At 37.6% G+C, this 23,605-nt stretch overlaps 2 protein-coding genes across 7 annotated transcripts in view; both read left to right on the forward strand.

Annotated features, from left to right (window-relative positions):
- Window positions 1–1,612: 1,612 nt before the first annotated feature.
- LOC116758409 (solute carrier family 22 member 24-like) lies at window positions 1,613–3,464 on the forward strand. Its single transcript, XM_032641216.1, has 3 exons — window positions 1,613–1,771; window positions 1,988–2,331; window positions 3,356–3,464. The coding sequence occupies exons 1-3, from the start codon at window positions 1,709–1,711 to the stop codon at window positions 3,462–3,464; spliced, it is 516 nt and encodes a 171-aa protein (XP_032497107.1). The 5' UTR covers window positions 1,613–1,708.
- The window catches only part of LOC116758836 (solute carrier family 22 member 9), a 50,771-nt gene continuing 29,421 nt past the window's right edge, over window positions 2,256–23,605 (forward strand). For 5 of the 6 annotated variants that reach the window (XM_032642085.1, XM_032642086.1, XM_032642087.1 and 2 more), the window contains exons 1-2: window positions 17,765–18,166; window positions 18,823–18,926. In XM_032642085.1, the coding sequence (XP_032497976.1) occupies window positions 17,765–18,166; window positions 18,823–18,926 (506 nt within the window). Of the gene's footprint in view, window positions 2,333–17,764; window positions 18,167–18,822; window positions 18,927–23,605 lie in introns of those variants that run through there. The other variant, XM_032642088.1, reaches the window with a different exon arrangement.

Raw genomic sequence — 23,605 nt, forward strand, 5'->3', positions numbered from 1 at the left:
ATAGCTCACTGTTCAATGCAGCACTATTTACAATTCCCAGGACATGGAAGCAACCTAAGTGTCCATCGACAAATGATAAAGAAGATGTGGCACATATATACAATGGAATATTACTCAGCCATAAAAAGTAATGACATTCAGTTATTTGTAGTGAGGTGGATGGACCTAGAGACTGTCATACAGAGTGAAGTAAGTCAGAAAGAGAAAAACAAATACCGTATGCTAACACGTGTATAGAATCTAAAAAAAACGCAAATGGTTTTGAAGAACCTAGGGGCAGGGCAGCAATAAAAACACAGACATAGAGAATGGACTTGAGGACACGGGTAGGGGGATGGGTAAGCTGGGACAAAGTGAGAGAGTGGCATGGACACATATACACTACCAAATGTAAAATAGACAGCTAGTGGGAAGCAGCTACATGGCACAGGGAGATCAGCTCGGTGCTTTGTGTCCACTTAGAGGGGTGGGATAGGGAAGGTAGGCGGGAGATGCAAGAGGGAGGAGATATGGGGACATATGTATACATATAGCTGATTCACTTTGTTATACAGCAGAAACTAACACACCATTGTAAAGAAATTCTACTCCAATAAAGATGTTAAAAAAAGAGGGTCTCAGCTGTAGGAATAATGTGGTTATCAGGGGAGACCACAGAAACCTAGTTCAGCTCCTTTGGGGCAAAAATTCACCCAGCCCAGGGTGTGTAACAGCCAAGGATGCCTCCATCCATCTTTCAGAGTGTCAACCTCTCACTTGAACCTCAAAATAAACTGAATTCTGTGGACTGTGTGGATCACCGTCACCATGGTCGTGGAGAACAAGCTGGTGATGTTGAAAAAATCAAAAACTGGGTAATTTTGTCTCGCATCCCCAGAAAGAACAGAAAACGATTATTTGTTGGAATGTTGGTTGTGCTTTAGAAAAGGAAACTAAATGAAATATAAATGACTGATTCCAAACAGCCAATAAGGAAAGACGAGATGAGATGTTTGGGATCCTGGTGGTTGATCTTTGTGCTTCACTGCTGACCTGCTTTAGGCCCTTAATTTCCACAATGTCTACTCTTTAGAGATGTGAGATCTGTGACTGTGTGGTGCAGGCTGGTCTGTTCTCCAGCTTCTTTGCCTTCTTCTCCCTGGTGAAGATAAAATGCAGAATAAAGCTGATCCTAAAACTGAAAAAAAAGTGATTGTATTTTGTTAATTATTTTAATCTAAATTCAGTGTAAACAATAAAAACACTTGTTTTCTGTTCTTTCCACAGGAAAATCATAAAGCAGTTCACTTCTGTGTGTCTCAAATTCCATTTTCTGGAAGTGACTGAAGACCCTGTATCAGCCTTATTTTAGCTTGATTAGAGACCATTGTACATGCCAAAGTCCAAATTTGACTTTACAGAAATCACTGAGCCCAAGCACATTCAGAGAGTAAAACTTTAAACAGATTTAATGGTCATCAGAGAGAAGTATCTTTGGTAAATTATTTTCTCTGTGACTTTTCTAAAGAAGAAATACCTCCTGATTCCAAAAGGACTGGGGACATTGCTTCCACTGCTCTGTTGCAGTAGTGAGGTCACAGGAACCATTGATGAGAAACTGGTGTGAGGTCACATAGACTTAGTGTCAATTAGTGAAAGGAAATGTTTTTCTCCCTTTGAAGTTGTAGCTAAAGTCATCCTGACTCTTCGTGAGGATCACCTGTACACAATGGCCTTTGAGGAACTCCTGGATGAATTTGGTGACCTGGGGAAATTCCAGATCCTTCAGCTGGTTTTTTTTTTTTTTTTTTTGGCGATACGCTGGCCTCTCACTGTTGTGGCCTCTCCCGTTGCAGAGCACAGGCTCTGGACGCGCAGGCTCAGGGGCCATGGCTCACGGGCCCAGCCGCTCCGCGGCATGTGGGACCCTCCTGGACCGGGGCACGAACCTGCGTCCCCTGCATCGGCAGGCGGACTCCCAACCACTGTGCCACCAGGGAAGCCCCTTCAGCTGGTTTTAATTCTTCCTTCTCTCATGATAGTAGTTTGTCATCTACTATTGGAGAATTTCACTGCAGCCATTCCTAGTCATCGCTGCTGGGTCCACATCCTTGATAATGGCACTGTCTCTGATAATGACACTGGGACCCTCAGCCCTGATGTCCTCCTGAGAATCTCCATCCCGTTAGATGCTAGCTTGAAACCAGAGAAATGTCATCATTTCCTCCTCCCCCAGTGGCATCTCCTTCACCTGAACGGCACCTTCCCCAACATGACTGACCTGGACATGGAGCCCTGCGTGGGCGGCTGGGTATATGACCGAAGCTCCTTCTCCTCCACCATCGTGACTGAGGTAAAGGCCCCATCTACCTCTCGTGAGTTCATGTTATGGGTGTTTACAATAGCATAAAATAAACACAGTTCAACCGTTCAGTTGCTGAGTAGATAATGTAGCCACCTCTCTTTCATTCTTTTAGGAAAAGTGATTGCTTATCTATTTAATTGCCAAGCACTTATAGCACAATTGATGACAGTGAAATCAACAAACTAGACATGAATTTCACTATCACAAAGCTTTAAATTTAATGTGAAGATTGATGGTTGGATAAGTACTTGATATAAATTGTGGAAAATTATTCTTGGTCGTTTGCTCTCAACCTAGTTGCAAATTGCAACTATTTGTTAGTTTTTTAAAAAATTCCATGTCCTGGCTACTTGTCTGAGAAACAAATTGGAGTGCATTTCACTCTGGGTGTGAAATCTGGGAATCAGTGTTGAAAAAAAACTTCAGTGGGGCTTCCCTGGTGGTGCAGTGGTTGAGAATCTGCCTGCTAATGCAGGGGACACGGGTTCGAGCCCTGGTCTGGGAAGATCCCACATGCCGCGGAGAAACTAGGCCTGTGAGCCACAACTACTAAGCCTGCGCTTCTGGAGCCTGTGCTCCGCAACAAGAGAGGCCACGATAGTGAGAGGCCCGCACACGGCAATGAAGAGTGGCCCCCGCTTGCCACAACTAGAGAAAGCCCTCGCACAGAAACGAAGATGCAACACGGCAAAAATTAATTAATTAATTAATAAACTCCTACCCCCAACATCTTCAAAAAAAAAACTTCAGTGTTTTCAATGTGTGCAAATATTGAGGTCTACTGAGGTATGCAGTGTTAAGTGAATGTAAAGATTGGCCCCAAGATAACCTAGGAGAGTTAGCTGAGGAATTCTAGAAAATATATGCTTAAGCTGAGACATGAATGATTCAGATGAGTAGATGTAGTAAAGGAAGCCATAGGGTGTGTTCACTGAGGGCTATTGGAGTCAGTGCACATCAAGGGATACAAGATGCTGTGAAGCTCCTCTGTGCTGGTTTCCTTCTCTTCCGGTGGGACCTCGTATGTGATCATCAGTCACAGAAACGAGTGGTTCAATCCCGATTCATGGCTGGAATGCTGGTGTGGGGCCTCATATATGGCCATCTCTCAGACGGATGAGTGTCTCTAGCTCACTGCTGCCCTTCCTCTGTGGTGTTTTCACAGTTTATGATTAACTGTTTCATAAAGAAGTCTTTATTGAGCTCCCCCAGTATACAATTTAAACTGTTGTGGGTTGCCTTGGTTCCCAGGGAGCTATAGATGGAATTGCAGAATTAGACTCATTGTGATAAATGCCATTTTGTTGCCACAGAGCTCTCTGTACTGGACACAGAAATGACCTCTTTATGAGATCTGGGAACATTTCAGAACAGCATTTAGAGGCAAGTTACCCTAAACTTCATTTATAGAGATGAGAAGGAGTTGCCAATGGGAAGTAAAAGGAATGCAGGCCTTTGCCATAGCTTCTATATTAAGCACCTTACAGATTCAGTGAGCTAAATGCTGTGGCTTCCTACATCAGTCACCATGCTGTGGTTACCCCACTGCAATTAGTATTCATTCTATAAAACCTGGTGCTTTGTTACTTGGTGCTGAAGTTGAATTAAGACATGTTGTGGCTATAATCTGGATGTTTGATTCTGTAAAAAAAAAAAAAGCCTCGTTAGAGGTAATACTTGCAAGCATGTAAGGTAATTAATCTGTAGACCCCTGGTGTTATAACTTGTGTGTGAGAGGTTTGGGTTATTCTGTGCCTGGCAGTAATCATTTGAAAGTAAGAGGACTACCATGGCAGCCATACATGCAAGTCTCCTGTAGGGGAGGTGAAAGGCTTAAAGTATCCCTTGTTGTCTGTAAGCCTAACATCATTTAATCCTACAGCTGAAAATTGTGGACTCTGAACGTATCACCTCAGTGTAATTCATAAAAGATTTCAGGGTCAGAGTGCTCATATTGGCCAGTCTTCCAACTGAACCCTTTACGATGATTCACAGTAAAATGCTGATTGATCTCTTTATATGGGCATAGGGTAATAGATATGTGTGGCTGTGTGTGGAAGTGGGTTATGACAGGTGATGAGTGTGGAAACTTAAGGAAAGAAGAGGGAGTCTTATAGCTAAGCTAAAGATTTTAAACTAAAAAGCTTCTGAATACCATCATGAAAAGGAAAAACAAAGTGGGATTATGTCAAACTAAAAAACTTTGCAAAGCAAAGGAAATGATCAACAAAGTGAAAAGGAAACCTACAGAATGAGAGAAAATATTTGAAAGTCATATAGCTGATAAAGAGTTACTATCCAAAGTTTACAGGGAACTACTACAACCAATGGCAAAAATCCACAAATAACCTGACTTTTTAAATGGGCAAAGGAAATCAATAGGTATTTCTCCAAAGATCACATAGAAATAGTGAACAGGTATATGAAAAGATGCATAACATCTCTAATCATTAGAGAATTACAAATGAAAACAACGAGATGTACCCTTATGCCAGTTCAGAAGTCTAATATATCCAAAACACTGTTTTCAAGACCAATGTCAAGGGGCTTTGTCCTTATCTTTTTTTCCAGGAATTTTACTGTTTCGGGGTATTGTGTAAGTCTAATCCATTTTGAGTGAATTTTTTCAATTGTGTATATAGGGGTCAAACTTCATTCTTCTCTATGTGATTATACAGTTTTCTCAATACGATTACTGAAGACACTGTTATTGGCTTCTTTACCACATATGGTATCTGAAGACTTAATTTCTGGGATCATAAATCTTTTCTATTGGTTTATGGTCTATTTTAATGCCAGTACCATTCTGTTTTATTACTATAGCTTTGTAGTATATTTTGAAATCAAAAGTGTGATGCTTCTAGCTTGGATCTTCTTTGTGAGGATTGCTTTGACTATTTAGGTCATTGGTGATTTCACATAAATTTTAGGATAGTTTTTCTATTTCTGTGAAAAATGTCATTAGAATTTTGAAAGAGATTGCACTGAATCTATAGATGGCTTTGCGTACTACGGACATTGTAAAAATACTAATTTTGCTAATATGAACTTGGGTCATCTTTCCATTTATTTATGTCTTACGTTCTTTCATCAAAGTCTTGTTTTCAGTGTCCAGATCTTTCATCTCCTTGGATAAAATTATACTTAATTATTTTATTGTTTTTGATGCTAGAGTAAATGGGACTGTTTCTTTCTTATTTTTTTTTTTAACATCTTTACTGGAGTATAACTGCTTTACAATGGTGTGTTAGTTTCTGCTTTATAACAAAGTGAATCAGTTATACATATACATATGTCCCCATATCTCCTCCATCTTTCGTAACCCTCCCTCCCACCCTCCCTCTCCCACCCCTCTAGGTGGTCACAAAGCACCAAGCTGATCTCCCTGTGCTATGCGGCTGCTTCCCACTAGCTATCTATTTTAGGTTTGGTAGTGTATATATGTCCTTGCCACTCACTCACTTAGTCCCAGCTTACCCGTCCCCCTCCCTGTATCCTCAAGTCGTTTCTCTAGTAGGTCTGTGGGGACTGTTGTTTTATCAGCTTTTTCAGAACTTCTTTTTTTCTTTTTTAACATCTTTATTGGGGTATAATTGCTTTACAATGGTGTGTTAGTTTCTGCTTTATAACAAAGTGAATCAGTTATACATATACATATGTCCCCATATCTCCTCCCTCTTTCATCTCCCTCCCTCCCACCCTCCCTATCCCACCCCTCTAGGTGGTCACAAAGCACCAAGCTGATCTCCCTGTGCTATGCGGCTGCTTCCCACTAGCTATCTATTTTACGTTTGGTAGTGAATATATGTCCATGCCACTCTTTCACTTTGCCCCAGCTTACCTTTTCCCCACCCTATATCCTCAAGTCCATTCTCTAGTAGGTCTGCATCTTTATTCCCATCTTGTCCCTAGGTTCTTCATGACCATTGTTTTTTTTTTAGATTCCATATATATGTGTTAACATATGGTATTTTTTTCTCTCGTTCTGACTTACTTCACTCTGTATGACAGTCTCTAGGTCCATCCACCTCACTACAAATAACTCAATCTCGTTTCTTTTGAGCAATATTCCATTGTATATATGTGCCACATCTTCTTTATCCATTCATCTGTTGATGGAAACCTTGGTTGCTTCCATGTCCTGGCTATTGTAAATAGAGCTGCAATGAACGTTTTGGTACATGACTCTTTTTGAATTGTATCTCAGGTATATGCCCAGTAGTGGGATTGCTGGGTGGCATGGTAGTTCTATTTTTAGTTTTCTAAGGAACATCCATACTGTTCTCCATAGTGGCTGTATCAATTTACATTCTCACCAACAGTGCAAGAGGGTTCCCTTTTCTCCACACCCTCTTCAGCATTTATTGTTTCTAGATTTTTTGATGATGGCCATTCTGACTGGTGTGAGATGATATCTCATTGTAGTTTTGATTTGCATTTCTCTAATGATTAATGATGTTGAACATTCTTTCATGTGTCTGTTGGCAATCTGTATATCTTCTTTGGAGAAATGTCTATTTAGGTCTTCTGCCCATTTTTGGATTGGGTTTTTGTTTTTTTGATATTGAACTGCATGAGCTGCTTGTAAATTCTGGAGATTAATCCTTTGTCAGTTGCTTCATTTGCAAATATTTTCTCCCATTCTGAGGGTTGTCTTTTCATCTTGTTTATGGTTTCCTTTGTTGTGCAAAAGCTTTGAAGTTTCATTAGGTCCCATTTGTTTATTTTTGTTTTTATTTCCATTTCTCTAGGAGGTGAGTCAAAAAGGATCTTGCTGTGATTTATGTCATAGAGTGTCCTGCCTATGTTTTCCTCCAAGAGTTTGATGGTGTATGGCCTTATATTTAGGTCTTTAATCCATTTTGAGTTTATTTTTGTGTATGGTGTTAGGGAGTGTTCTAATTTCATTCTTTTACATGTAGCTGTCTTGTTTTCCCAGCATGACTTATTGAAGAGGCTGTATTTTCTCCACTGTATATTCTTGCCTCCTTTATCAAAGGTAAGGTGACCATATGTGCGTGGGTTTATCTCTGGGCTTTATATCCTGTTCCATTGATCTATATTTCTGTTTTTGTGCCAGTACCATACTGTCTTGATTACTGTAGCTTTGTAGTATAGTCGGAAGTCAGGGACCATCACTCTGATACCAAAACCAGACAAAGATGTCACAAAGAAAGAAAACTACAGGACAATATCACTGATGAACATAGATGCAAAATTCCTCAACAAAATACCAGCAAACAGAATCCAACAGCACATAAAAGGATCGTACACTATGATCAAGTGGGGTTTATCCCAGGAATCCAAGGATTCTTCAATATACGCAAATCAATCAATGTGATACACCATATTAACAAACTGAAGGAGAAAAACCATATGATCATCTCAATAGATGCAGAGAAAGCTTTTGACAAAATTCAACATCGATTTATGGTAAAAACCCTCCAGAAAGTAGGCTTAGAGGGAACTTTCCTCAACATAATAAAGGCCATATATGACAAACCCACAGCCAACATCATTCTCAATGGTGAAAAACTGAAACCATTTCCACTAAGATCAGGAACAAGACCAGGTTGCCCACTCTCACCACTATTATTCAACATAGTTTTGGAAATTTTAGCCACAGCAATCAGAGAAGAAAAAGAAAGAAAAGGAATACAAATGGGAAAAGAAGTAAAGCTGTCACTGTTTGCAAATGACATGATATTATACAAAGAGAATCCTAAAGATGCTACCAGAAAACTACTAGAGCTAATTGATGAATTTGTTAAAGTAGCAGGATACAAAATGAATGCACATACATCTCTTGCATTCCTATACACTAATGATGAAAAATCTGAAAGTGAAATTAAGAAAACACTCCCATTTACCACTGCAACAAAAAGAATAATATATCTATGAATAAACCTACCTAAGGAGACAAAAGACCTGTATGCAGAAAATTACAAGACACTGATAAAAGAAATTAAAGATGATACAAATAGATGGAGAGATATACCATGTTCCTGGATTGGAAGAATCAACATTGTGAAAATGACTCTACTACCCAAAGCAATCTACAGATTCAATGCAACCACTATCAAACTAGCACTGGCATTTTTCACAAAACTAGAACAAAAATTTCACAATTTGTATGGAAACACAAAAGACCCTGAATAGCCAAAGCAATCTTGAGAAAGAAAAACAGAGCTGGAGGAATCAGATATTTCTTTGTTAGCATGTAGAAATGCATTTGATCTCTATATGTTGATTTCATATCCTACAAAGTTACTGAATTTGTAGATTAGTTCTAACAAATTTTTTTGGTTGAGTTTACAGGATTTTCTATGTACAAGTTCATATCATCTGCAACCACAGAGAAAATAATTCCTCCTTTCCAGTATGGATACATTTTACTTCTTTTTCTCTCCTGGTAGCTCTGAGTAGGAATTCCAGGATTATGTTGATAGGAGAGGTGTGAGTGGGCACACTTTTTTCCCCTGAACATAGAGGGAAATATTTCAAAGTGTCACTACTATGTGTGATGTTATCTGAAGACCTGTTGTATATCATTTTTATTATGTTCAGGTATGTTCCTTCTATACCCAGTTAATTGGGCACTTATATTTTTATTACAAATACGTAGACATTAACAACACACTCTTGAACAAACATTCCACTGAAGAGGAAATTGAAAGAGGGTTTTAAAAATATCTGAGACAAACAAAAACAAAATCACAGCACACCATAATTTCTGAGATGTGGCAAGATACTAGTAAAAGTGAATTTTATATTAACAAATGTCTATGTTAGAAAGAAAAAAGATCTTAAATAAACAATCTAACTTTATACCTCAAAGAAGTAGAAAAGAGAACAAACTAAGCCAAAAGTTAGTAGAAGGAATTAACAGTCAAGATTACAGCAGCATTAAATGCACCAACATTCAAATTATAGGGGTCCCAGAAGAAGAAGAGAAAAAGAAACGGACTCAGAAAATATTTGAAGAGATTATAGTTGAAAACTTCCCTAACATGGGAAAGGAAATAGTTAATCAAGTCCAGGAAGCACAGAGAGTCCCATACAGGATAAATCCAAGGAGAAACACGCCAAGACACATATTAATCAAACTATCAGAAATTAAATACCAAGAAAAAATATTAAAAGCAGCAAGGGAAAAATAACAAATAACACACTAGGGAATCCCCATAAGCTTAACAGCTGATCTTTCAGCAGAAACTCTGCAGGCCAGAAAGGAGTGGCAGGACATATTTAAAGTGATGAAGGAGAAAAACCTACAGCCAAGATTACTCTACCCAGCAAGGATCTCATTCAGATTTGACAGAGAAATTAAAACCTTTAGAGACAAGCAAAAGCTAAAAGAACTCAGCACCACCAAACCAGCTTTACAAAAAATGCTAAAGGAACTTCTCTAGGCAGGAAACACAGAGAAAGAAAAGACCTACAATAACAAACCCAAAACAAATAAGAAAATGGTAATAAGAACATACACATCGATAATTACCTTAAATGTAAAAGGATTAAATGCTCCAACCAAAAGACATAGACTGGCTGAATGGATACAAAAACAAGACCTGTATATATGCTGTCTACAAGAGACCCACTTCAGACGTAGGGACACATACAGACTGAAAGTGAGGGGAGGGAAAAAGATATTCCATGCAAATGGAAATCAAAAGAAAGCTGGAGCAGCAATTCTCATATCAGACAAAATAGACTTGAAAACAAAGACTACTACACGTGACAAAGGACACTACATAATGATCAAGGGATCAAACCAAGAAGAAGATATAACAATTGTAAATATTTATGCACCCAACATAGGAGCACCTCAATACCTAAGACAAATACTAACAGCCGGAAAAGGGGAAATCGACAGTAACACCATGATAGTAGGGGACTTTAACACCCCACTTTCAACAATGGACAGATCATCCAAAATGAAAATAAATAAAGAAACACAAGCTTTAAATGATATATTAAACAAGATGGACTTAATTCATATTTATAGGACATTCCATCCAAAAACAACAGAATACACATTCTTCTCAAGTGCACATGGAACATTCTCCAGGATAAATCATATCTTGGGTCACAAAATCAGGCATGGTAAATTTAAGAAAACTGAAATCATATCAAGTATCTTTTCTGACCACAATGCTATGAGACTAGATATCAATTACAGGGAAAAAATCTGTAAAAAATACAAACACATGGAGGCTAAACAATACACTACTTAATAACCAAGAGATCACTGAAGAAATCAAAGAGGAAATCAAAAAATACCTAGAAACAAATGACAATAAAACACTATGAGCCAAAACCTATGGGATGCAGCAAAAGCAGTTCTAAGCGGGAAGTTTATAGCAACACAATCCTACCTTAAGAAACAGAAACATCTCAGATAAACAACCTAACCTTACATCTAAGCAATTAGAGAAAGAAGAATAAATAAACCCCAAAGTTAGCAGAAGAAAAGAAATCATAAAGATCAGATCAGAAATAAATGAAAAAGAAATGAAGGAAACGATAGCAAAGATCAATAAAACTAAAAGCTGGTTCTTTGAGAAGATAAACAAAATTGATTAACCAGACTCATCAAGAAAAAAAAGAAGACTCAAATCAACAGAATTAGAAAGGAAAAAGGAGAAGTAACAACTGAAACCGCAGAAATACAAAGGATCATGAGAGATTACTGCAAGCAACTATTTGCCAATAAAATGGACAACCTGGAAGAAATGGACAAATTCTTAGAAAAGCACAATATTCGACACTGAACAGGAAGAAATAGAAAATATAAACAGACCAATCACAAGCACTGAAATTGAGATTGTGATTAAATATCTTCCAACAAACAAAAGCCCAGGACCAGATGGTTTCACAGGCGAATTCTACCAAACATTTAGAGAAGAGCTAACACCTATCCTTCTCAAACCCTTCCAAAATATAGCAGAGGGAGGAACACTACGAAACTCATTCTATGAGACCACCATCACCCTGATACCAAAACCAGACAAGAATATCACAAAGAAAGAAAACTACAGGCCAATATCACTGATGAACATAGATGCAAAAATCTTCAACAACATACTAGCAAACAGACTCCAGCAGCACATTAAAAGGATCATACACCATGATCAAGAGGGGTTTATCCCAGGAATGCAAGGATTCTTCAATATACACAAATCAATCAATGTGATACATCATATTAACAAACTGAAGGATAAACACCATATGATAATCTCAGTAGATGCAGGAAAAGTTTTCAACAAAATTCAACACCAATTTATGATAAAAACCCTCCAAAAAGTAGGCATAGAAGGAACTTACCTCAACATAATAAAGGCCATATATGACAAATCCACAGCCAACATCATTCTCAATGGTGAAAAACTGAAACCATTTCCACTAAGGTCAGGAACAAGACAAGGTTGCCCACTCTCACCACTATTATTCAACATAGTTTTGGAAGTTTTAGCCACACCAATCAGAGAGGAAAAAGAAATAAAAGGAACCCAAATTGGAAAAGAAGAAGTAAAGCTGTCATTGTTTGCAGATGACATGACACTATACATAAAGAATCCTAAAGATGCTAGCAGAAAACTACTAGAGCTAATCAATGGATTTGGTAAAGCTGCAGGATACAAAATGAATGCACAGAAATCTCTTGCATTCCTATACACTAATTATGGAAAATCTGAAAAAGAAATTAAGGAAACACTCCCATTTACCATTGCAACAAAAAGAATAAAATACCTAGGAATAAACCAACTTAAGGAGACAAAAGACCTGTATGCAGAAAACTACAAGATGCTGATGAAAAAAATTAAACATGATACAAACAGATGGAGAGATATACCATGTGCTTGGATTGGAAGAATCAACATTGTGAAAATGACTCTGCTACCCAAAGCAATCTACAGATTCAATGCAATCCCTATCAAACTACCAATGGCATTTTTCACAGAACTAGAATAAAAAATTTCACAATTTGTATAGAAACACAAAAGACCCTGAATAGCCAAAGCAATCTTAAGAAAGAATAATGGAGCTGGAGGAATCAGACTCCCTGACTTCAGACTATACTACAAAGCTACAGTAATCAAGAAAGTGTGGTACTGGCACAAAAACAGAAATATAGATCATTGGAACAGGATAGAGAGCCCAGAGGTAAACTCATGCACATATGGTCACCTTATTTTTAATAAAGGAGGAAAGAATATACAATGCAGAAAAGACAGCCGCTTCAATACGTGGTGCTGGGAAAACTGGACAGCTACATGTAAAAGAATGAAATTAGAACATTCCCTAACACCATACACAAAAATAAATTCAAAATGGATTAAAGACCTAAATGTAAGGCCAGACACTATGAAACTCTTAGAGGAAAACATAGGCAGCACACTCTATAACATAAATCACACGAGATCCTTTTTGACCCACCTCTTAGAGAAATAGAAATAAAAACAAACAAACAAAAAAAACAAACGTGACCGAATGATACTTAAAAGCTTTTGGACAACAAAGGAAAACATAAACAAGATGAAAAGGCAACCGTCAGAATGGGAGAAAATATTTGCAAATGAAGCAACTGACAAAGGATTAATCCCCAGAATTTACAAGCAGCTCATGCAAGTCAATATCAAAAAAACAGAAACCCAATCCAAAAATGGGCAGAATACCTACATACACATTTCTCCAAAGGAGATATACAGATGGCCCAGAAACACATGAAAGAATGCTCAACATCATTAATCATTAGAGAAATGCAAATCAAAACTACAATGACATATCACCTCACACTGGTGAAAATGGCCATCATCAAAAAATCTATAAACAATAAATGCTGGAGAGGGTGTGGAGAAAAGGGAACCCTCTTGCACTGTTGGTGGGAATGTAAATTGATACCCCCACTATATACAACAGTATGGAGGTTCCTTAAAAAACTAAAAATAGAAATACCATACGACCCAGCAACCCCCTACTGGGCATATACCCTGAGAAAACAATAATTCAAAAAGAGTCAATTACCACAATGTTCATTGCAACTCTATTTACAGTAGCCAGGACATGGAAGCAACCTAAGTGCCCATCAACAGATGAATGGATAAAGAAGGTGTGGCACATATATACAATGGAATATTGCTCAGGCATAAAAAGAAACGAAATTGAGTTATTTGTAGTGAGGTGGATGGACCTAGAGTCTGTCATACAGAGTGCACTAAGTCAGAAAGAGAAAAACAAATACCGTATGCTAACACATATATATGGAATGTAGAAAAAGAAAAAGAAAAAGAAAAAAAGGTCAGAAGAACCTAGGGGCAAGACGGGAATAAAGACACAGACCTACTAGAGAATGGACTTGAGAATACAAGGAGGGGAAGGGTAAGATGGAACAAAGTGAGAGAGTGGCACAGACATATATACACTACCAAATGTAAAATAGGTAGCTAGTGGGAAGCAGCTGCATAGCACAGGGAGATCAGCTCGGTGCTTTGTGACCACCTAGAGGGGCGGGATAGGGAGGGTGGGAGGGAGGGAGATGCAAGAGGGAAGAGATATGGGGACATATGTATATGTATAACTGATTTTGTTATAAAGCAGAAACCAACACACCATTGTAAACCAGTTATACTCCAATAAAGTTGTTAAAAAAAAAAGACTGTTACAAGAGACAAAGAAGGACAGTACATAATGATCAAGGCATCAGTCCAAGAATAAGTTATGACAATTGTAAATATATATGCAGCCAACATAGGAGCAAGTCAATATATAAGGCAAATGCCACAGCAATCAGAGAAGAAAAAGAAATAAAAGGAATCCACATTGGAAAGAAAGAATTAAAACTGTCAGTGTTTGCAGATGACATGAAACTATACATAGAACATCCTAAAGGTGCTACCAGAAAACTACTAGAGGTCATCAATGAATTCAGTAAATTTGCAGGATACAAAATTAATACAGAGAAATCTCTTGCATTCGTACACACTAACAATGAAAGATCAGAAAGAGAAATGAAGGAAACAATCCCATTTACCATTGCATCAAAAAGAATAAAATACCTAGAAATAAACCTAATTAAGGAGGCAAAATACCTGTACTTTGAAAACTGTAAGTCACTGATGAAAGAAATTGAAGATGACATAAACAGATGGAAAGATATATGAAAGTTCTTGTACTGGAAGAATCAATATTGTCAAAATGACTATACTACCCAAGGCAATCTACAGACTCAATGCAATCCCTGTCAAATTACCAATAGTGTTTTTCACAGAACTAGAACAAAAAAATCTTAAAATTTGTATGGATACACGAAAGACCACCAATAGCCAAAGCAATCTTGAGAAAGAAAAATAGAGCTGGACGAATCATGCTCCCAGACTTCAGACTACACTACAAATGTACAATAATCAAAACAGTATGGTATTGGCACAAAAACAGAAATAGAGATCAAGGGAACAGGATAGAAAGCCCAGAAGTAAACCTACGCACCTATAGTCAATTAATCTATGACAAAGGAATCAAGAATATACAATGAAGAAAAGATAGTCTCTTCAATAAGTGGTGCTTGGAAAACTGGACAGCTCCATGTAAAAAAATGAAACTAGAACGTTCTCTAACACCTTACACAAAAATAAACTCAAAATGATTAAGGTCCTAAACGTAAGATCAGATACAATAAAACTCCTAGAAGAAAACATAGAACACTCTTTGACATAAATCACAGCAATATTTTTTGGATTCACCTCCTAGAGTAATGAAAACAAAAATAAAAATAAACAAATGGGATCTAATTAAACTGAAAAGCATTTGCACAGCAAAGGAAACCATAAAAACAAAGAAAGAAAGAAACAAACAAAAAAACCCGAAAAGACAACTCACAGAATGGAAGAAAATATTTGCAAATGAAGCGACCAACAAGAGATTAATCTCAAAATATACAAACAGCTCATGTGGCTCAATATCAAAAAAGCAAACAGGGCTTCCCTGGTGACGCAGTGGTTGAGAGTCCGCCTGCCGATGCAGGGGACACGGGTTCGTGCTCTGGTCCGGGAAGATCCCACATGCTGCGGAGTGGCTGGGCTCGTGAGCCATGGCTGCTGAGCCTGTGCGTCCGGAGCCTTGCTCCGCAACGGGAGAGGCCACAACAGTGAGAGGCCCATGTACAGCAAAAAAAAAAAAAAAAAAAAAAGCAAACAACCCAATCAAAAAGTTGGCAAAAGATCTAAATAGACATTTCTCCAAAGAAGACATACAGATGGCCAAAAACACATGAAAAGATGTACAACATCACTAATTATTAGATAAATGCAAACTACAATGAGATTTACAATAGCCAGGACATGGAAGCAACCTAAATGTCCATCAACAGAGGAATGGATAAAGAAGATGTAGTACAGCGTTTCCCTGGTGGCGCAGTGGTTGAGAGTACGCCTGCTGATGCAGGGGACACGGGTTCGTGCCCCGGTCCGGGAAGATCCCACATGCCACAGAGCGGCTAGGCCCGTGAGCCATGGCCGCTGAGCCTGCGCGTCCGGAGCCTGTGCTCCGCAATGGGAGAGGCCACAATGGTGAGAGGCCCGCATAACACAAAGAAAAAAAAAAAAAAGAAGATATAGTATATATATACGGTGGAATATTACTCAGCTGTAAGAAAGAATGAAATAATGCCATTTGCAGCAACATGGATGTACCTGGAGATTATCATACTAAGTCAGAAAGAGAAAGACAAATATATCTCTTATATGCAGAATCTTTTAAAAAATGATACAAATGAACTTATTTACAAAACAGAAACAGTTTCACAGAAAAGGTGGGGGGAGGGATAAATTGGGAATTTGGGATTGACATTTACCCACTGCTATATTTAAAATAGATAACCAACAAGGACCTACTGTATAGCACAGGGAACTTTGCCCAATATTCTGTAATAACCTAAATGGGAAAAGAATTTGAAAAAGGATAGATACATGTATATGTATAACTGAATCACTTTACTGTACACCTGAAACTAACACAATATTGTTAATCCACTATACTCCAATATAAAGTAAAAATTAAATATATATGTAGAAAAATAATAAAGTCAAATTAATTGCCAAAAATAGAATTAATTAGTCATAAAAAGGAATGAAAGAATGGCATATGTTACAACATAGATGAAACTTGAAAACATTATGTTAAGTGAAAAAAAAAAACAGAAAGAAGCCAGATACAAAGGCCCACATACTTTATAACGTGATCTCTATGAAATACATAAATTAGGCAAATCCATAGAGACAGATGTAGATTAGTGGTTGCTAAGAGTTAGGGGTAAAGTGGGGAATGGGGTGTGACTCCTCATGGGTACAGGTTTCTTTTGTGGTGACGAAAATGTTCTGTAATGAGAGCGTAGTCATGGACACACAACTGTGAACAAATAAAATCCACGTAAGTGTATATTTTAAAAAGAATTACGTGTTATATGAGTTATACCACAATAAGGCTTCAAAAAATTTTAATGGAAGATTTAGTGCTAACAAAGGTGACATTTTTCCTATATTGCTCCAGTTCTTCCATAGCACATTGAGCATTTGCCATATATATGTTTTATAATATCAGATTGTAGTTACTTACATACCTCTCCCTTACTCACCATAGTCTTACACTTAAAGACCTTGTCTAACACAATGCTGTATTCCTAGAACAGAGCAGGTCCTCACAAATGTTATCCAAATGAATCTATAAGCCTGTAAAAAATAAACTTCTCTACGCACTGACTTAGCCCTCTGCCCTCCATCACTACCCACCCTGACCCCATTTTGAGTAATTTATTTTCAATGTGAAGTCATGGTTTGATTTGACTTTCAGCAGAATAATGTCATTTACCAAAAGAAAAATATTGTATCATATTTCACTTGCTTTAAATTAACTCAGGACTATTTTCATTAACTCTTTTAATCAAAAGTCAGTACTAAAAAGCAAAGCACTTACTTTCAGTACTTTTCACAGAAAAACAAAAGACGTTTCACTTTTGAGTCTGACAAATGACATGTTCTGAAAGGGACTGCAAACCATGTAGCAGGTTTATTTTATTTTATTTACAGATGTGTAGCTCAAAGTCCAGTGTCACTTTGGGACACTGCTGATAAAAAGAATTTTCACAAAGTAGACCTTTAAACAGTTTTGTCAATTGCTGGAAGCATCTCAGCAAAATATTTCTCTGTGACTTTAAAGAAAACAGTTACCGACCTGATCCCCAAACAAGTTGGAGAAATAGCTTCCATGGCCTTGCTGTGAAGGTGAGACAGGGCCCATTGAGCTAATACTGAGATCAGGATCAATACACACTTAGTGTGTGACATAGTGAAAGGAAACTTTTTCTCCCTTTGAACTTCTCTAAATAGTCATTTTGCCTCCCCTTGGGGATCACTGCTCAGCTCAATGGCCTTTCAGGACCTCCTGGATCAAGTTGGAGGCCTGGGGAGATTCCAGATCCTTCAGATGGTTTTCCTTTGTATCTCCAGCCTCATAGTGTACCCTCATATTCTATTGGAGAACTTCACTGCAGCTGTTCCTGGTCATCGCTGCTGGGTTCACATCCTTGACAATGACACTGACTCTGCTAATGGCACTGGGACCCTCAGCCAAGACACCCTCCTGAGAATCTCCATCCCACTGGACTCAAACCTGAGGCCAGAGAAGTGTCGTCGCTTCCTCCTCCCCCAGTGGCAGCTCCTTCACCTGAACGGGACCTTCCCCAACATGACTGACCTGGACACGGAGCCCTGTGTGGACGGCTGGGTGTATGACCGAAGCTCCTTCTCCTCCACTGTCGTGACTGAGGTAAGAGGCCCCGTTTACATCTTATGAGTGCATGGTCTGGGTGTTTAAGGGTAACAGAGTAATGAACAAGCTTCTAGAATTTTTAGTCACTATTAGGTGCTCATTCTTCATTCTTTCAGCAAATATTAATTACTTCTTTACTGAATGTCAGACACCTATATATTTCATGAGTCTAATGAACTCAAAAATAGATGTGACCTTGCTATTATATGGCTTTTATTATTTAAAAGATCAAAGGTTAAGCAAGTAATTTATGCGATGTGTTTAAAAGGCCAGTAATGCTCAGCCTGGCTTGAAAATTAGAAATATCAGGGATATTGATCAAAACCTCCAAGCGCTGTACCCCAGAGCAACCATATGAGAAGATCTGTAATGAAATTCTGGCATCAGTAAATTTTTAAATCTCCTCAAATGATTGCACTCTGTGGCCATATTTGAGGATCACTTATTATGGAATTTAAAAAGGCATAAATATAACCAACAGGTTTAAGCTGATACCTGAATGATAAAAGTCAACTAAAGTAAAAAAGGAAGCTGGAGAGGAAAAAAGGGCTGAAACAAAGAAACGTGTAAATCATTTAAACTGTTTCAATCAGGTTTCCACTGAGGGGTTATAAGTTGTGGAGCTCTCCTTTGTTGGTTTCCTTCTCTTCCAGTGGGACCTGGTATGTGAATCTCAGTCGCTAAAATCAATGGCCAAATTCTTATTCATGGCTGGAATGCTGGTGGGAAGCATCATATATGGCAATTTATCAGACAGGTGAGTGTCTCTGGATCACAGCTCTCTTTACTCATGCATTTTCATGAACTCATAAATCATTCTACCATTAAGCAACAGTTATGATTACTGTAGCTTTGTAGTATAGTCTGAAGTCAGGGAGCCTAATTCCTCCAGCTCCATTTTTCGTTCTCAAGATTGCCTTGGCTATTCGGGGTCTTTTGCGTTTCCATACAAATTGTGAAATTTTTTATTCTAGTTCTGTGAAAAATGCCAGTGGTAGTTTGATAGGGATTGCACTGAATCTGTAGATTGCTTTGGGTAGTAGAGTCATTTTCATAATGTTGATTTTTCCAGTCCAAGAACATGGTCTGTCTCTCCATTTATTTGTATCATATTTAATTTCTTTCATCAGTGTCTTATAATTTTCTGCATACAGGTCTTCTGTCTCCTTAGGTAGGTTTATTCCTAGATATTTTATTCTTTTTGTTGCAATGGTAAATGGGAGTGTTTTCTTAATTTCAGTTTCAGATTTTTCATCATTAGTGTATAGGAATGCCAGAGATTTCTGTGCATTCATTTTGTATCCTGCAACTTTACCAAATTCATTGATTAGCTCTAGTAGTTTTCTGGTAGCATCTTTAGGATTCTCTATGTACAGTATCATATCAGTATGATACTGGCACAAAAACAGAAATATAGATAAATGGAACAGGATAGAAAGCCCAGAGATAAACCAACGCACCTATGGTCACCTTATCTTTGATAAAGGAGACAAGAATATACAGTGGAGAAAAGACAGCCTCTTCAATAAGTGGTGCTGGGAAAACTGGACTTTTACATACTGTAGAAGTATGAAATTAGAACACTCCCTAACACCATACACAAAAATAAACTCAAAATGGATTAAAGACCTAAATGTAAGGCCAGACACTATCAAACTCTTGGAGGAAAATATAGGCAGAACACTCTATGACATAAATCACAGCAAGATCCTTTTTGACCCACCTCCTAGAGAAATGGAAACAAATACAAAAATAAACAAATGGGACCTAATGAAACTTAAAAGCTTTTGCACAGCAAAGGAAACCATAAACAAGACGAAAAGGCAACCCTCAGAATGGGAGAAAGTATTTGCAAATGAAGCAACTGACAAAGGATTAATCTTCAAATTTTACAAGCAGCTCATGCAGCTCAATATCAAAAAAATAAACAATCCAATCCACAAATGGGCAGAAGACCTAAATAGACATTTCTCCAAAGAAGATATACAGATGGCCAACAAACACATGAGAGAATGCTCAACATCATTAATCATTAGAGAAATGCAAATCAAAACTACAATGAGATATCATCTCACACCAGTCAGAATGGCCATCATCAAAAAATCTAGAAACAATAAATGCTGGAGAGGGTGTGGAGAAAAGGGAACCCTCTTGCACTGTTGGTGGGAATGTAAATTGATACCCCCACTATATACAGCAGTATGGAGGTTCCTTAAAAAACTAAAAATAGAAATACCTTACGACCCAGCAATCCCTCTACTGGGCATATACCCTGAGAAAACCATAATTCAAAAAGAGTCATGTACCAAAATGTTCATTGCAGCTCCATTTACAATAGCCAGGACATGGAAGCAACCTAAGTGTCCATCAACAGATGAATGGATAAAGAAGATGTGGCACATATATACAATGGAATATTACTCAGGCATAAAAAGAAACGAGATTGAGTTATTTGTAGTGAGGTGGATGGAACTAGAGTATGTCATACAGAGTGAAGTAAGTCAGAAAGAGAAAAACAAATACCGTATGCTAACACATATATATGGAATCTAAGAAAAAAAAGGTCATGAAGAACCTAGGGGTAAGACGGGAATAAAGACACAGACTTACTAGAGAATGGATTTGAGGATATGGGGCAGGGGAAGGGTAAGCTGGGACAAAGTGAGAGGGTGGCATGGACATATATACACTACCAAATGTAAAATAGATAGCTAGTGGGAAGCAGCCGCATAGCACAGGGAGATCAGCTCGGTGCTTTGTGACCACCTAGAGGGGTGGGATAGGGAGGGTGGGAGGGAGGGAGATGCAAGAGGGACGATATATGGGAACATATGCATAGGTATAACTGATTCACTTTGTTATAAAGCAGAAACTAACACACCATGGTAAAGCAATTGTACTCCAATAAAAATGTTAAAAAAAAAAAAACACTTATGGCAAATTAACTTCCCTGGGGCTTCCTTGCTCCCTAGGGATCTAGAAACACAAACAAATGGAGAATTACAGTCCATGTGGTGAGGGCTATTTTATCAGCTGTGAGCACTGTGTATGGGATACAGAAACAACATCTCCATCAGACATGGGAGCATTTTAGGATGAGGTTTAGAACAGAGGTGCCACAACATGTGGCTTATAAAGACGAGAAAGAGGTACCTATGGGAACAGAGAGGAAGATGTTTCACATCATGAGATTCAACCTGCTCAATGATACAATATGGAAAACAGTGTTGCATGCCTTAGCCAGGGGGCCGTGTTCAGTCCCTCTTAGCTGAATGCTTGTGGATTTTCAGAGCATGGTCATCATGTCCCTGTTTCTCAAGTGTGATGTGTAGACATTCCTAAGAAACCTGTGTAATACATAGCAAAGTGTCTTGGTGGTGTATTCCAAGGAACTTGATTTTTATTTTTGCTGAAACATTACTTTAAAGGTAAATTTTTCAACCATGTAGGGAATTAATCTAATGACAACTTCTGTCACCATTTGTGATATTAGAAATTGGAATACCCTGGGCCTGACCATACCACTTCTGAATTAGAAAGCCAACCTTTGCCACCACCCAAGCCTGTCTCTTCTAAAGGGTGTGGGGAATTAAGGTGCCCCTTACCACTACTAGCATAATGCCATCTGTTATCTCAGGTGAAAACTGTGAATTCTGAATTTATGACCTTATAAAAGGTACCTTATAAAAGTTTTCAGAGTCAGAATGTTCATTTCTAACAGTTCTATAACACAGAACTACTCATCTTGCAGAAATAAAAATAAAACAATATATCTATGCTGATTGATTTTTGAAAAAGCTTCCAAGACCATTCAATGCGTAAAATATGGCCCATTTAACAAATGGTGCTGTGACAATTGGATATCCACATGCAAAAGAATGTGAATAAACCTAAAACCATAATAAATAATAACACAACATGGATTAGCAACTTAAATATAAGATCTAAAACTATAAAACTCAGGAAAAAACAGGTGTAAATCTACATGACTTTGGGTTTGGCAATGTATTCTTAGATATAATACCAAAAGCCTGAGCAACAAAAGAAAATATATATAGATAGGACTTCATCAAAATTAAAAACTTTTGCACATCAAAGGACATTATCAAGAAAGTGAAAAGATAACCTATCTGATGGGAGAAAATATCTGTAAATCATATATAAAGAATAGATAGGCAAATAGACCAATGGAAAAGGGTTTAATATCTAGACTATACAAAGAACTCCAACTCAACAACAAAAAGACAAAATACTCAATTTTTAAATGGGCAAAGGACTTGAATATACATTTATTTCATGAAGTTATACAAATAGTGCATAAGTACATAAAAAGATGCTCAACATGATGTCATTTAAAAATGCAAGTCAAAAACCACAATAAAATGCCACTTCACACCTACTAGGATGGCTATAATTCAAAAAAAAAAAAGGAAAATAACATGCATTCACAAAGATATAGAGAAATTAGAATCTTGTACATTACTGATGGGGAGGTAAAATGGTGCCACCACTATGACAAATACTTTGGGAGTTCTTCAAAAAGCTAAATTTAGGGAAACCACATGACCCAGCATTCCATCGCTAGGTATAAAACAGAAGGAATTGAAAACAGGAACTCAAACAGATAGCTTATACAACAATGTCATTGCAGCATTATTCACAATAGCCAGAAAATGAAAACAACCCAAGTATCCATCAACAGATGGATAAAATGTGATATGTACATACAATGGAAATTGTTCAGCCATAAAGGAAATAAAGTTCTGAATCATACTAAAACCATGAAAACATGTAAAGTAAAATAAGAAAAGACAAGACAAATATTTATGATTCCACTTATATAAAATATGTAGAATAGGAAAATTCATAGAGAATAATGTAGAATATAGATACCAGAAGATGGGGAGAAAGAGGAATGGAGAGTTATTGCTTAATGGGTACAAAGTTTCTGTTGAGGATTTTGAAAAATTTTGGCAGTAGCTAGTGACGATGGTTGCACAACATTGTAAATGTAATTAATACCAGTGAGTGATCTATACAGTCAAAAGTGGTTAAAATAGCAAATCATATTTTATATATTATACTGAAATTAAAAAGAAACTTAAGAGCATGAGAAGACAAACCACAGACTTGGAAAAAATACTTGCAAAAGACACCTGAAAAAGAATCGTTATCCAAAATATACAAAGAACGCTTAACAAAAGGAAAATGAACACTCCAATTTAAAAATGGTCAGAAAACTTGAAAGGCGCCCCACCAAAGAAATTATACAGATGGTAAATAAGCATATGAAAAGATGCTCCACAACATATGTCATTAGGGAAATGCAAACTAAAACAATGATATACTACTGCACACCTATTAGAATGGCAAAAAGCAAAACACTGACAACACCAAATGCTGACAAAGATGAGGAGCAACAGGAACTCTCTCTCA

This window comes from Phocoena sinus, chromosome 8 (genome assembly GCF_008692025.1).
Source record: "Phocoena sinus isolate mPhoSin1 chromosome 8, mPhoSin1.pri, whole genome shotgun sequence".
NCBI classification, from domain to species: Eukaryota; Metazoa; Chordata; class Mammalia; order Artiodactyla; family Phocoenidae; genus Phocoena; species Phocoena sinus.

Bases quoted from the DNA above. Each gene is read 5' to 3' on its own strand.
- LOC116758409 (XM_032641216.1), top strand. From the start codon at position 1,709: ATGGCCTTTGAGGAACTCCTGGATGAATTTGGTGACCTGGGGAAATTC. The intron at 1,772-1,987 runs GTTTTTTTTTTT...GGGAAGCCCCTT, and splicing joins AATTCCAGATCCTTCAGCTG to CAGCTGGTTTTAATTCTTCC. The intron at 2,332-3,355 runs GGTAAAGGCCCC...CCTTCTCTTCCG, and splicing joins TCCTCCACCATCGTGACTGA to GTGGGACCTCGTATGTGATC.